The 16,013-nt window shown below is 41.4% G+C and overlaps 1 protein-coding gene across 1 annotated transcript in view; it reads left to right on the forward strand.

Moving 5' to 3' along the window:
* The window catches only part of LOC110159958 (indian hedgehog B protein-like), a 47,698-nt gene that overhangs the window by 20,923 nt on the left and 10,762 nt on the right, over positions 1 to 16,013 (forward strand). The window contains exons 2-3 of the mRNA XM_055152200.1: positions 11,863 to 12,029; positions 13,340 to 13,443. Coding sequence (XP_055008175.1) covers positions 11,863 to 12,029; positions 13,340 to 13,443 — 271 coding nt within the window. The remainder of the gene's footprint in view (positions 1 to 11,862; positions 12,030 to 13,339; positions 13,444 to 16,013) is intronic.

Consider the following 16,013-nt stretch of genomic DNA (forward strand, 5'->3'; position numbering starts at 1 on the left):
GGACTAAACCAGGACTAAACCAGGACTAAACCAGGACTAAACAAGGACTAAACCAGGACTAAACCAGGACTAAACCAGGACTAAACCAGGACTGAACAAGGACTAACAAGGACTAAACAAGGACTAAACCAGGACTAAACCAGGACTAAACCAGGACTAAACAAGGACTAAACCAGGACTAAACAAGGACTAAACCAGGACTAAACCAGAACTAAACCAGGACTAAACAAGGACTAAACCAGGACTAAACCAGGACTAAACCAGGACTAAACCAGGACTAAACCAGGACTGAAACAAGGACTAACAAGGACTAAACAAGGACTAAACAGGACTAAACCAGGACTAAACCAGGACTAAACCAGGTCTAAACCAGGACTAAACCAGGACTAAACCAGGACTAAACAAGGACTAAACCAGGACTGAACCAGGACTAAACCAGGACTGAACCAGGACTAAACCAGGACTAAACAAGGACTAAACCAGGACTAAACCAGGTCTAAACCAGGTCTAAACCAGGACTAAACCAGGACTAGATCCATTTCTAAACCAGGACTAAATCAGGACTAAACCAGGTCTAAACCAGGACTAAACCAGGACTGAACCAGGACTAAACCAGGACTAAACCAGGACTAAATCAGGACTAAACCAGGACTAAACCAGGACTAGACCAGGACTAGTCCAGGTCTAAACCAGGACTAAATCAGGACTAAACCAGGACTAAACCAGGTCTAAACCAGGACTAAACCAGGTCTAAACCAGGACTAAATCAGGACTAAACCAGGACTAAACCAGGACTAGACCAGGACTAGTCCAGGTCTAAACCAGGACTAAATCAGGACTAAACCAGGACTAAACCAGGTCTAAACCAGGACTAAACCAGGTCTAAACCAGGACTAAACCAGGACTAGACCAGGACTAAACCAGGACTAGACCAGGACTAGACCAGACTTTGGCCTCCTCCTGTGCATCGCTGCACATCACACTAGAGCAGAGTTGTTGTTTTTTTACATTTGGACCTAAATACGTTGCCCAATCCTACCTTCTTTAATCCTGGATCGGTCCTGGTTTAGTCCTGGTTTAGTTCTGGTTTAGTCCTGGTTTAGTCCTGGTTTAGTCCTGAATCAGATGTACTGGATTATGGTTGATGATCCAATCAGTTGGACCAAAATGACGACGCAATTCTGCCTAATCCCACCTGCTTTAGTCCTCTAGTTCTGGATCAGTCCTGCTTCAGTCCTGGTTTAGTCCTGGTTCAGTCCTGGTTTAGTCCTGGTTCAGTCCTGGTTTAGTCCTGGATCAGTCCTGGTTCAGTGTCTCGCACTCATGCCTCACAGCAAGAAGGTTCTGGGTTCGATCCCTGGGTCACCTGGGCCTTTCTGTGTGGCGTTTCCATGTTTCTCCTCGTGGTCGTGGTATTATCACGATATACATCTCACGATACGATATTTATTGCGATATTTTGAAGATTCTGATATAATTGTAGGTGTGACACTTTTAAAATACCTTGACAAGATTTTAATGTGAATTATTTCCGTCATAATCCCAAGAATTCAAGTCAAAAACATATTTCTTCATGTTTTCTGCGCTGAAATGAATCATGGGAAATGTAGTTCATGATGCTATTACTATAAAACCTGCATTTAAACAAAGGAACTTCTGATTCGATATATCAAGGCAGCCCACCGTATTATTGTAAGACTTTTGACGATACAATATCACGATATTTCGGAAAAAAATCGCTTTTTTAGTTTTCGTCGTATTTTCATGTTGTTCCATAATTTCACACCACAAACAGAGACACAAAAACTCTTCCTTGTTGTTTGAACACGAGACACTTTAAAGTTCAAAAAGCCTCTTAAATTATAGTTTCCTTCCCTTTCACAAAAAAAATGGTGGTTTATTTTTTCTTTATTTTTAGCTTTATACATCACTCGTTCAGTTTAAGTCATTTGGTGTGAATCGGCAGTGGATTCATGCGGTGATGAAATGTGACATTGTTAATCATTTTTATTGCTCTTTTTTGAAGTTTCATCATTGGTTCTGTTGCAGTTTTAAAGTTATTGCCCCAAATTTCCGCACAGTTTGTTAAATATGGTAAAAGCGGTGAACAATAAAGATGTTCTGTGATCCAAAACATGTTTTACTTTGTTTAAAACTGCAATACTTTTGGATATTTTATTCTGTTTATATTGGATATGTGCTGTTCTGTTGTTTATGCTACAGTTATCTACTCTGATTCATCAGCCGGTTTCACTTTGTAGAAACCGTGTGACCTCGCAGTGTTAGGATTCGTTCACTCAACAGTAGGCGGGTACTTTTTTTTTTTATGTAATGCTCCAAATCTCATAGGAAGAAGGACAATAATGTCTTTTCCGTTGATAAAATTCACCAAACATTCTCTTTGTTTCGGCTTTAAATCCTCCATCTCGGGAATCGTTGACAACACGGAATGTCTGACTCTTCGCTGACTGCCTGGTGCCCAAACTCACACTTCCAAGGTTTTTGCGAACCGTCTAAGTCCAGGGGTGTTCAAACTTTTTTTTTTATCAAGGGCCACATCTCGAAACCCAGATGAAGCAGAGGGACGAACCAGGGCCGTAGACTGATGCTCAGTCAGTGAATAATTAAAATATGTGCATGGTTAAAATGTTAGAATGAAACATCAGTCTTTATTCAGGCTAAGATCCTTAAAACCACAAACTAAATATTACTGTATTTTCCGGGTCATTAGACGCGCTCTTGAGCCTCTAACTGCATCAAAAAACGACCACGCCCCACAATCCAGAGCGCCCCATACACGGATCCACTCGGGCGTCCCAGCGCGACTTCAGTAAACTACAAAGCCGCACCACCCGCAGAACACACAAACACACAGACACACTCATCACTCCACGCCGACGAGGAACGGAACGGAGGAACGAACCGGAAAAGCGACGAGCGCGACGTGACGCTTCTAGACACGACTGAACAACTGAGTCACTGCGAACACGCCGACAATCCAGCGACAGACACTACTCCCTACACGCCACAACTGAACAAAGCCCAGAGTCACCGTGAACGAACAAACAAACAAAACCACTCACCCATCACACTGCTGTGTTTCCTTTAAAGTCCCACGAGGTTTATTTGTGAAAAAAGTTTGAAAATAGACCATTTAATGAGCGACTAATAGTGTGGAAAATATGGTAAATATCAGCTTTATCAAGTTAGATGTTCAAAAAAACCTGCAGTAAAAAGTTTATTTTTAATTGAGGCAAGGTAATTTGGGCTTATTCACCTGGAAGCCTGAGGGCCAAGAAAAAAATTTCTGAGGGCCGCATTTGGCCCACGGGCCATAGTTTGGATGTGCCTGATCTAGTGTTTTCTGATTCCTGATCTAGTCTCTGGAGAGAAATGAAACTGAGTGGAGGCACTAGGTGGCGCCAGCCTGGTTAATACTTATCTGAATAACTGTTCATTTCTTTGTTTTATTGATTTTAAGGGACAGTGGATTTTCATGAACATAAACACTTGTAAATATACGCCAGAATTAGTCTGAAGGTACTTTTCATCTGTACTTCCTGGCAGATCAGAGAAAGAGAGACATAACACAACATAAGACAAGTTCACACAACAGACAAACTGTCAATGACAATTCATAAAACAAAACGATAGAAACATCACAATAAAACACAATCATGACACAAAACACTGACGACACAACGTTAACAGTCTGTTGTTCTCTTCTACTGTTCTACTGACAACAGAATAAAACAAAGTAAAACAACAATCAACATTTAACAATTACAATATTCAGCATAAAACAAAAACATAAAGCAACACCCACAACACCACAAAAAAAAAATAAAAAAATTCCTCCCAACCACCCACACCGACACAATCAAACAAGATAAATGTGACAGTGCAACATAAATACACCACTAGACTCTCTAAGATTGACACACCAAATCATAATTGAAATTCCTTTTGTCTCTCTTCCTTTTTTTTTTTTTTTATTTATTAACAACTTCCCAACCCTGGTTGTGACTTGGCCAGTGTTGGGAAGTTTATTTTTAAAATGTAATCCCCTACAGATTACAGATTACATACACCAAAATGTAGTTTGTAACAGAATACATTAAATTACTTAAAGTGAGTAATGTAATCTGATTACTTTGGATTACTTGATTTGCTGTAGAGAAACAAAGACGAGGAAATCTTCACATAAGAAGTTTTGTCTGATAAAAGAAAATAAAAAGTCCAAACTTTACTGAACCAAATTAAAAATATTATTGACAGAAGAAGAAGAAACACGTCCACACAGCAGGATTTAGTCCTGTTAAATCCTGTTTTAGACCTGGTTTAGTCCTGGTTTTAGTCCTGGTTTAGTCCTGGTTTTAGTCGTGGTTTAGTCCTGGTTTAGACCTGGTTTAGTCCTGGTTTAGACCTGGTTTAGACCTGGTTTAGTCCTGGTTTTAGTCCTGGTTTAGTCCTGGTTTAGTACTGGTTTAGTCCTGGTTTAGACCTGGTTTAATCCTGGTTTTAGTCCTAGTTTAGTCCTGGTTTTGACCTGGTTTTAGTCCTGGTTTAGACCTGGTTTAGTCCTGGTTTAGTCCTGTTTTAGACCTGGTTTAGACCTGGTTTAGTCCTGGTTCAGTCCTGGTTTAGTCCTGGTTTAGACCTGGTTTAGTCCTGGTTTAGTCCTGGTTTAGACCTGTTTTAGTCCTGGTTTAGTCCTAGTTTAGTCCTGGTTTAGACCTGGTTTTAGTCCTGGTTTAGTCCTAGTTTAGTCCTGGTTTAGACCTGGTTTTAGTCCTGGTTTAGTCCTAGTTTAGACCTGTTTTAGTCCTGGTTTAGACCTGGTTTAGTCCTGGTTTAGTCCTGGTTTAGACCTGGTTTAGTCCTGGTTTAGTCCTGGTTTAGACCTGTTTTAGTCCTGGTTTAGTCCTAGTTTAGTCCTGGTTTAGACCTGGTTTTAGTCCTGGTTTAGTCCTAGTTTAGTCCTGGTTTAGACCTGGTTTAGACCTGGTTTAGTCCTGGTTTAGTCCTAGTTTAGACCTGTTTTAGTCCTGGTTTAGACCTGGTTTAGTCCTGGTTTAGTCCTGGTTCAGTCCTGTTTTAGTCCTGGTTTAGACCTGGTTTAGTCCTGGTTTAGTCCTGGTTTAATCCTAGTTTAGTCCTGGTTTAGACCTGGTTTAGTCCTAGTTTAGTCCTGGTTTAGACCTGTTTTATTCCTGGTTTAGGGTTTATCCTGTTTTATCCATTTTTTGTATTTTTCATTTAAACACAAAATCGAAAACTGAAAAATCATTATCTGTTTTTTCATTTTAGTTTTGGAGACAAATAATGAAGAAAATTGTTGTTTTTTTTTCATTTTCCTATTTTTAGTTTTATTTTGAAAAACGAACCGAACCAACGACACACGGATTCTGCTCCAACATTTGTAAATGAAACAAAACAAAACACAACTCCAGGTCAGTTCAATTAAAGCTTCAGTTTACAACTTTTCGAAGCTTTGACGGATGTAAAACTATGACAAACATTTACCACAGATGCCCTCCCGCCGAACGCAGTAATAATTATAAAAACGTGCGAGTCGGGCCCGAGCGCAGACAGATGTTTTGACTTCTATAAAGAACGGCGTGAACCTTGAGCCTTGAGCCACAGAGCGCCATGGCAACATTTATGATTTCTATAATAACGCACGCGCTGCTTCATAAAACGTATTTATAAGTCAGGTGACCACAGACGGAGCCGGTCCTGGTCTAACCTTGGTCCGGTCTGGCTGAGCTCTCTTGAGTCAGGATTTCTCGAGGTCTAATTTTATTTTAGTTTGATCCCGGTTTGGTTATTTTTGGATTTGACTCAAAGTTTGGTCGTAACGTTCTCTTGTGTCCTTTTTCGGTTTGTCGTGTTTTTTTTTTTTTTTTTTTTTTTTTTTTTTTGTGCAGAAATGTGTAGAAACCACAAACCAGAGGCAGAATCGAAAAACAAAACTCTGTCTTTTACCGTTCGTATGTCAGCGCGTGGGTTTAAAACTGGAACTTCAAGAACAAATATGATGCAAACTTGACTTTTTTGGAGTTTTTAACAATGTTAGAATATTTTTCCCTCTTTAAAAAACTTACCTTGAGTTGTTTTTTTGCATCATTGAGGCTGGTTTCAGTTGTCCAGTTTTAAAAAAGTCCTTTGTATTTAATCTGTGTGTCATTCGTTTTTCAATATAAAACCAAAAATAAGAAAAAGAAAAAACAACTGTTTTCTTCATTATTTGTCTCCAAAACCAAAATGAAAAAACAGATAATGATTCGTTTTTCAGTTTTCAATTTTGTGTTTAAATGAAAAATGGAAAAAACGGATAAAGGCCGTTTCCCGTTTACGTGACTTCCATGACTGTGATGCCGGACTTTTGCGTCGCATACGGACTGAACCAGGACTGATCCAGGTCCGGGACCAGACCGGGACCAGAGCGGGACCAGACCGGGACCAGACCGGGACCAGAGCGGACTCCAAGCTTTGACTCCGAGCCTCCGCGGGGTCCGAGCCTCAGCTTCGAGTTCCGGCCCTGCCATGGGCTCTGAGCCTCCGGTCTGGTCCTGGTCTGGTCAAGGCCTGGTCCCGGTCTGATTCCAGTTTGGTCCCGGCCTAGTCTCAGTCTCGGTCTGGTCAAGACCTGGTCCCGGTCTGATTCCGGTTTGGTCCCGGCCTAGTCTCAGTCTCGGTCTGGTCCTGGTTTGGTCAAGACCTGGTCCCGGTCTGATTCCGGTTTGGTCCCGGCCTAGTCTCAGTCTCGATCTGGTCCTGGTCTGGTCAAGGCCTGGTCCCGGTCTGATCCCGGTTTGGTCCCGGCCTAGTCTCAGTCTCGGTCTGGTCCCGGTCTGGTTCATTAACAATTTTCTCCTACTTCAGTGCAGAATAGTGACGTTTGTGTCTTGTTGATAACGTGTAGGTGGATGAATGCACTTTGGCCGTTCACACTGAAGTCACATGTCAAAAGATCAGATATGTATCAGTTTCAGGAGCACAGATCCAAGTGTCCTGGGTCACATTTGAAAAAATCGGATCTGTGTCGTTCAGACTGTCATTAAAAGATCAGATACAGGTCACACAGGGGCCAAAAAATAGGATTTGGGTCACTTCAGGCTGCAGTCTGAACGCAGCCTATGTCTCTGGACTGGCCTGGGAACACCTCGGGGTCCCCCTGGAGGAGCTGGAGGAAGTGTCTGGGGTGAAGGAAGTCTGGGAATCCCTGCTTATGGATGAATGGATGAACTGATGCTGAGTCTGACGTCGAGGCCGAGTTGTTCAGAAGTGACACCGAGGATGAAGAATTGAATGGATTTAGTGATTTGAAGTGAGATGGAGAGTTTGGTTAAACTTGTTCTGTTCTGTTGTTTATGTTATAGTTTATCTGAAGAACTGTTCATATGTGACGTTAACAGTCTGTTGTTCTCTTCTATTGTTTTTACTACAACTTGACTTTACACAATGAAAGAAATGTCTGCTCCTGATCTCTCATTTTAGAAAAAAAATTTCCCCCAAAAAGTGCGACTTATACATGTTTTTTCTTCTTCATTACATTTTTTTGTCTGGTGCGACTTATAGTTCGTAAAATACGGTATTTTTTTTATTGAACATTATTTAAATTCTTTCCAGCGAGATGAATTGTTCAGATTTTTGCGAGTTCACAATCTCTTGAGAGTCCATCTTGAACAGCTCATGAGCGTTTCGCATGTGAGACGAAACTGACCAATCACGTCGCGGCGCTGCGGTTTGTGCGGAAGCCAGCGCCGAAAGGAACCAAAACAAACACGGCGACGTTGACGGATGTTCTCGAGTCTGTTCGAGCGGAAACGCAGACTCTCGTGTTTGTGAGGGGGAACGCGCAGAGGGTCGGACGCCGGCGCTTTTCTCTTGAGTGGATTTAACTCCAGTTTGATTTTCAGTTTGTTGTGACGCTTCATTCAGTCACCGTGGAGGATTTATTTAAAAGTTCTGCTCGCCGCTTCCAAACACTTTGATCGAGGTCCAGCCCAGACTCATGTGTACGACTTTATTCATGACGACGGCACATCGACACGATCATGAACGTCCAAATCAGAGACACTCAACGAAGAACAAATAACAACACAGCCAACGCAGAAGCACGTTTCATCATTGGTTCCAGGTGGACACAAGAGGCAGCACAGATTAAATTTGCAAATGTTCAAGAATCCTTCATAAACAAACGTTAAATCTGATCTGGAGATGTTGGAGATAAGCAGACACTGTTACTTCAAAACTGTGACGTGTTATTTATGACGTGTTTCTGTCATTTCAGAGTAATTTGTGACATTACAATATTACTGTATTTAAAGTATAAAACATTACACGACTATTACAGCATTTTTAAAGACTCTCAACAAAGTAACTGTGTGAAGATGCAGAACATTTTGAACCAAACCAGGACTAAACTGGGACAAAACCAGGTCTAAACCATGTCTAAACCAGAACCGAATCAGTTCTAAAACCAAGATTAAACCAGGACTTTAAACCAGGACTAATCTTGGACTAGGACTTGGACTGAAGTTCCACCCCTGAGCTTGTGGAGCAGGTGTTTCCTCAAAGCTCGATCGGGCGTCGGCGGCTCTTCACCTCGTGGAGCGTGAATTTCCTTTCGCCCGCGGGTCACCCGACGGTCTACGCGGGCGCACCTCGGGGTCGTCCGGACACGCGGAACCGTCACGATGGCGTTTCACCGCTGCTGATGTCGCCGTGATTTTAGCGAATTTGTTTGAAGAAAAACCACCACTTCAATCCAGGTTAAAAAAAAAGCATCATGACGTGCGTGACGTAAAATATTACAGTTTTTCTTGAAATGCCACATTACTGCGTTACAGCAAAAAGCAACACATTATAATACGTTACTCCCAACAGTGTGTGCAGATAAGTTACAGGTCAGATCTGTGGAAACCATGTTCACAGTTTTAAATCAGTTTACAGCATCATGATGGAGTCTCGGAGTTGACAGATGTTTGTGAGCTGCAGAAAAACCAAAAGGGTCAGATCAGTATTAGTCATGTGATACCAGTGGCTTTGTTTGTTCTGATTCAAGCAGCAGTATCAACTCTCACGATACCGATACTGATACCAGTGAGTTTTGTGTTAAAATGCACTGAAACTCCTCTAGAACAGCTTTTTCACACAGAGGAGTGAAGCAGGGGGACCAAGAGAAATTTTGAGTAATCAGGCGAACAAACAGTGCCTCGCTGGGTTGAGTTTTGCCCCACAAACCAAAGAGTATCTGCTTCAGACACTGTACCTGCAATAAAAGACCGGGTCAAAATCGTCAAACTTTTATATGACTATTGTATTTTTCAGACTAAAAATGAATTAGTATAAGACACACCAGCCAAAAAAATTTGTAATCAAGAAGAAAAGTCACACTTTTTGGAGGAAATTTAATTTCTAAAATGAGAGATCAGGAGCAAACATTTCCTGTGTAAAGTGAAGTTGTAGTAAAAACAATAGAAGAGAGAACAACAGACTGTTAATGTCACATATTTCACAGTTCTTCAGATAAACTATAACATAAACAACAGAACAAGTTTAACAAATTCTCCATCTCACTCCAAATCACTAAATCCATTCAATTCTTCATCCTCGGTGTCACTTCTGAACAACTCGGCCTCGACCTCCGGAGGTAAACAGAGCGACGCAAACTCTTCTGCGTCGCTGTCGTCAGACTCAGGATCAGGTCCAGTTAGAATTATTCGGGTCTTTCTGAATCCCGACAGGATGGTTTCGGTGTCACTGAAGTCCAGGCTTTGTCCATCCGTCCAGTGACTTCAGGAAAGTTTCATGGTTCATCCTCCCGGTGTCACAAGTTTCTCTCTCACTCCAAACTTTCTTTCTGCTGCTCGATTATCATTTTCAGCTGCAGATTTCACGACTTGCAGTTTGTAATCTGCAGAACATGATTTTGTTTTTTGGGGGCGTTTGTGTTCAGTCTTTTCAATCGTCTTTATAAGCTTAAAGTTTAAATGTTAAATTGTTCAGTGGTGCAGAAGTAACGGTGCCATCGACTGACGTGATACAGACAGGACAGAGGCTCTTTCTGCAGGAGACATGCGCAGTAGAGCCAAGTGACAGTGGTACAGGAGGAACAGGAGCAGCAGATACTCACACACAAGACTAGAACCTCTCCACACTTCACCAAAAACATTTTAATATAGAAGTCGCACCGGAGAATAAGTCACAGGAAACACACAAACCACGAACAAAAGTGACACGTATAGTCCGAAAAACACGGCACTGCTTCTCTTTAACAACATGCACCCATTCCATTTGGACGTTGTGTCTTGAACGGTCTGTACTTTAGAGTTTCGTGCTTCGATACACAAACATAAAAATAAGAGTTTTTAATATCTCTAATGCCCCACTCATGAAATTGGCTCATTTTTCTCTCTCGTGTTTAGTCTGGGCCGTGTCCTCAGAGTCCCAGCCACAACAGTGTAATCGGCCTAATGACCCTCCCCACACACACCCACACATGCCCGAGCTCCGCCCCTTTACATCAAAACACACCTAAGCCCCGCCCCCCGGCACCCAAACACGCTCTGACCTTGACCGCGAGCTGCACAGATGAGCGGGTTACCACGGGACATTATCTTATTGCTTGTACTCAATTGTTTTATAGCTGTTTTTCCTCCATAAAACTATAAATCATTTTCTTTAATTCTAAATGATTGTTATTGTATCTCTGGACGTTCGAAGGACAAATGTTGAAATGAGAAAAAAGAAAATAAGTTCTTGCAAAACTCCAAAAAGTCTGAGTCGAAAATGAAGATTTAGGCCGACTATGGGAGATCATTTGTTCAGTCACATTTAGAATTTTAAATACAGCAATTTGAATATTTTAACTCTGAAAAAAGATTGTTTTTGTTGAGAATTTGAGTAGCTGAAATTTTAAGTGTACTTTTTCCAATATATTTCAAATTTAAAATAAAAATTTCACCTTTTAAATATTCAGCACAAACATTTTCAAGCTCTCAAATTCAAAGGTAAAAATTCAGAGTAAAATTCAGAGTGTAAATATAAGAGTATAAATTTCAGAAGGTAAAATGCAGAGTAAAATTTAAAGTGTAAATTTCAGAGTGTAAAATCCAGGGTGTAAAATTCAGAAGGTAAAATGCAGAGTAAAATTTAGAGTGTAAAATTCAGACTGTAAATTTCAGAATGTAAAATGTAGTGTAAAATTCAGCTTGTAAAATTCAGCTTGTAAAATTCAGATCATAAAATTCAGATTGTAAATTTAGAGGGTAAAATTAAGAAGGTAAAATGCAGAGTAAAATTCCGATTGTAAAATTCTGAGTGTAAATTTCAGAGTGTACATTTCACAATAAAGATCCAAGATGCCAAGACAGAAGCAATCGATCTTGTGAGTGAGGAGGACAGAGGCTGTTTCCTTTTGGTTCTCATTTGTGGGCAGGGTTTGAGTTTTTGAGGAGGCGAATTCTGACCAATCAGATCACTTCACTGCTTCACTGTACTATTTCCTGTTGTTACTAAGTTAGATCGGATCATTTTGGATCAGCGCTTCTGTCTTGGCATCTTGGACCTTTCCTGCGAATTATTTTCACTGCAAATTTTACACTCTGAATTACTTTTGAATTTGAAGCTTGAAAATATTTGTGTTTAATATTCAAAAGGTGATTCTTTTTATTTAGAATTTTAAACACTTTGAAAATGTACACTTAAAAATTCAGCAACTAAACATGTTTTTTCAGAGTTAAAAAATTCTAAGCGAGAAATTCATTGGCATTTAAAATTCAAAAAGTTGTGTTACTTGGTTGATCAGCATAAAAAAATAAATGAAATCTTTAAATGTTTGTTGTGTTGCAGCGCTGTAAAGACAAGCTGAACTCTCTGGCCATCTCCGTCATGAACATGTGGCCTGGAGTCAAACTCAGAGTGACCGAAGGATGGGACGAAGACGGACACCACTCTGAGGACTCCCTGCACTACGAGGGCCGAGCCGTCGACATCACCACCTCACCTCAGACAGGTACGTGTGCGGCGAAACGTCACAACAGACAGACATCTATACAACAAAACACAACAGACGAGTATCGGCAAAACATCACCACCTCAGACAAGTACGTGTGCAGCGAAACATCACAACAGCTGAGTATCTATACAACAAAACACAACCGACAAGTATCTATAGGCGAAACATCACAACAGACAAGTAGCTATAGGCGAAACATCACGACCTCAGACAGGTACGTGTGCGGTGAACTGACAACTGTCTATGCAACAAAACACAACAGTCAAGTATCTATAGGCGAAACATCACCACCTCAGACAGGTACATGTGTGGCGAAACGTCACAGCAGACAAGAATCCATACAACAAAACACAACAGACAAGTGTCTATACAACAAAACACAACACTCAAGTATCTATAAGTGAAACATCACCACCTCAGACAGATACATGTGTGGCGAAACATCACAACAGACATGTATCAATAGGTGAACCATCACAACAGACAGGAATCTATAGATGAAACATCACAACAGACAAGAATCTATAGATGAAACATCACAACAGACAATCTATAGATGAAACATCACAACAGACAAGAATCTATAGATGAAACATCACAACAGACAGGAATCTATAGATGAAACATCACAACAGACAAGAATCTATAGATGAAACATCACAACAGACAGGTATCTATAGATGAAACATCACAACAGACAGGTATCTATAGATGAAACATCACAACAGACAGGTTTCTATAGGCAAAACATTACCACCTCAGATACGTATGTGTACGACAAAACATCACCACAGACAGGTTTCTATAGGCAAAACATCACAATAAACAAATATCTACAGGCAAAAAAAATCACAACAAGTATCTATAAAGTGAAACATCACCTCAGACAGGTACAGGTACGGCGAAACATCACAGTAGACAAATATCTATATGGCGAAACATCACAACAAGCAGGTATCTATAGGGTGAAACAGCTCAACAAGCATCGATGAAGCGAAACATCACCTCAGACAGGTGCAAATATCTGTATAATCACAACAAGCAAAACATCACCGCAGACAGAGAGCATCTAAAGGCTGAAACGTCAACTATGACAAGTAGAAATTTGGCAAAACAACAGAGAAGAACATCACCTCAGAAATGTATCTACTAGCGTATGGTAAAACATCACAACAGACAGGTTTTGTATATTCAATAATCACCCAAGACAAGTACACATTTGGCAAAACATCACTATATACAGGTGAAGTCTAAATATATAAATAAGTATAATGTATAACTGAGTGCTTCTTTGTGTCGTCCTCCAAACAGGGACAGAAATAAATACGCCATGTTGGCTCGTCTGGCCGTGGAGGCGGGGTTTGACTGGGTCTACTACGAGTCCAAGGCCCACATCCACTGCAGCGTCAAGTCAGGTGAGAACCAAACAACAGACTGGAGGGAGGAGGGAGGAGGGAGGGAGCGAGGGAAGGAGAGAGGGAGGAGGGCACAGGAGACTGAAGCGGTGACGAGGAGACAGAGGTGATAGACTGTCTTGTCTTCTGGGAGGCAATCAGACGGTGCACCTGCTGTTCCAAACCTTTGGTCAGATGTTCTGTTGTGTTCAGGTGATCAGGAATGAACATTTATGTTGACGGTACAAATTCTGCTGTTTTAGATTTACTCTCATATAACACTAAGTCTACGTACAGACTGCAGCCTGAAGTGACCCAAATCTGATTTTTTGGCCCCTATGTTCCTGTATCTGATCTTTTAATGTCAGTCTGAACGACACAGATCCGATTTTTTCAAATGTGACCCAGGACACTTGGATATTTCCTCCTGAAACCGATACATATGTGATCTTTTGACATGTGACTTCAGTCTGAACGGACAAAGCGCATCCATCCACCTACACGTTATCAACAAGACACAAACGTCACTATTCTGCACTGAAGTAGATGAAAATTGTTAATGAACTCCACATCCACACGTTCCTTTCAACGGACTGAACCACAAAACACCACGACCAAAAACCTCGTCCTTCTCCTTCTCAATCTCCTCCTTAAAACAAGTAAGTTGTTCATGTTCTGGCTCCGGTACGAGAGGAACTTTAAAATCTCCAGGTGCTCGATGCTGCGTCCATGTTTGGACAACTTCTGTAAACACAGAGACGCTCGCTGCGGTTGATGTCGTCGTGTCTCCAGTGTCACATGTGGGACACTTTCGGGCCGTTTACTGTTCACACAGGGGATCGAATACAAGTCGCATTTAATTGGAAATGTGAACGACCTCGCAAAAACATCGGATTTCACAAAAAAATCGGAATTGAGCGTTAAGCCCTGCAGTCTGAACGTAGCCTTGGATACGTGCTCCTGAAACTGATACATATCTGATCTTTTGACATGTGACTTCAGTGTGAACGGCCAAAGTGCATTCATCCACCTACACGTTATCAACAAGACACAAACGTCACTATTCTGCGCTGAAGTAGGTGAAAATTGTTAATGAACTCTGTGTCACTGAAGTGAAGCACATCACCACTCACCACAAAACACCACGACCAAAAACCTCGTCCTTCTCCTTCTCAATCTCCTCCTTAAAACAAGTTGTTCATGTTCTGGCTCCGGTACGAGAGGAACTTTAAAATCTCCAGGTGCTCGATGCTGCGTCCATTAACTTCTTGGGTTCTTTTTAAAGACAATACAGTAAAGTGTGTTTATCTTGTTGACATGTTTCGGCTGCTGCGTCTTCAGATCTGTCCTGGTGTTGGTGTTGACGTGTCGTAGATCAGCTGTTGTTACTTCCTGTAGGCGTGGTCAGACCTGATGGACCTGCAGGTCGCTCAGACTGACCACGCCTCCCGTCGCCCGGTGTTCTCTGGAGGAGGGTGTCCCAGGTGTGTGAAAGGAGGAACAACCACATTCTGGATCGGGACGGGGCTCGGGTCATTGGATCGGAAAACAACAAGTTCAAACGCTGGATCAGGGAGGACGGTGAAATCAGGAAACGAGGCACGGACAGCGTTAACCGTGATGACGGAGCGTTCCTCCTTTCACACACCTGGGACACCCTCCTCCAGAGACACCGGGCGACGGGAGGCGTGGTCAGTCTGAGACACCTGCAGGTCCATCAGGTCTGACCACGCCCACAGGAAGTAACAACAGCTGATCTACGACACGTCAACACCAACACCAGGACAGATCTGAAGACGCAGCAGCCGAAACATGTCAACAAGGTAAACACACTTTACTGCATTGTCTTTAAAAAGAACCCAAGAAGTTAAAGTACATAAGAAGACAAAATTAACATCTTTGGCTCGCGTCCATGTTTGGACAACTTCTGTAAACACAGAGACGCTCGCTGCGGTTGACGTCGTCGTGTCTCCAGTGTCACATGCAGGACACTGTCGGCCCATTTAATGTTCACACTGGAGTCACACACAAGTCACATTTAACTGGAAATGTGAACGACCTCGAAAAAACATCGGATTTCACAAAAAAATCAGAATTGAGCGTTAAGCCCTGAAGTCTGAACGTAGACTAAGTTATGTACTGTTTTCAAAGAATATTTCTTATGGAAGTTTTTATGATGGGAGCAAATTTGGAGCCCAGTTACAGATGAGAAACAGGAATTTATTTATGGACTAAATAGTGAAATTAAAAACCTCAGGGTCATGTACAGTGGGTTAATATGAATATTTTAACTCAGGAGAGTCAAACTCAAATTCACAGAGGCCAAAATTAAAAACTGGGACTAAGTCATGGACCAAACTAAATATTTACTGAAACATTTCAACAACATCTGCATGTTTTCTCTTCTTTCGAGATATGTAATATTAAACCTATTCTTATTAAAATAAATGTTTAATAATAGTTTTGCTTAAACACTGAATCCAGAACAAACCGAATCTAAAATAATAACAACATTTTAAATAAATCATGTCTCTATAGTTGATCTGTGCAGTGGGCAGCTCTAATACAGATTTTTTTTTTTTTTATGTATG

Source organism: Boleophthalmus pectinirostris, unplaced genomic scaffold (assembly GCF_026225935.1).
Source record: "Boleophthalmus pectinirostris isolate CB_2022bp ecotype Guang Dong unplaced genomic scaffold, ASM2622593v1 HiC_scaffold_1, whole genome shotgun sequence".
In the NCBI taxonomy this organism is placed as follows: domain Eukaryota; kingdom Metazoa; phylum Chordata; class Actinopteri; order Gobiiformes; family Gobiidae; genus Boleophthalmus; species Boleophthalmus pectinirostris.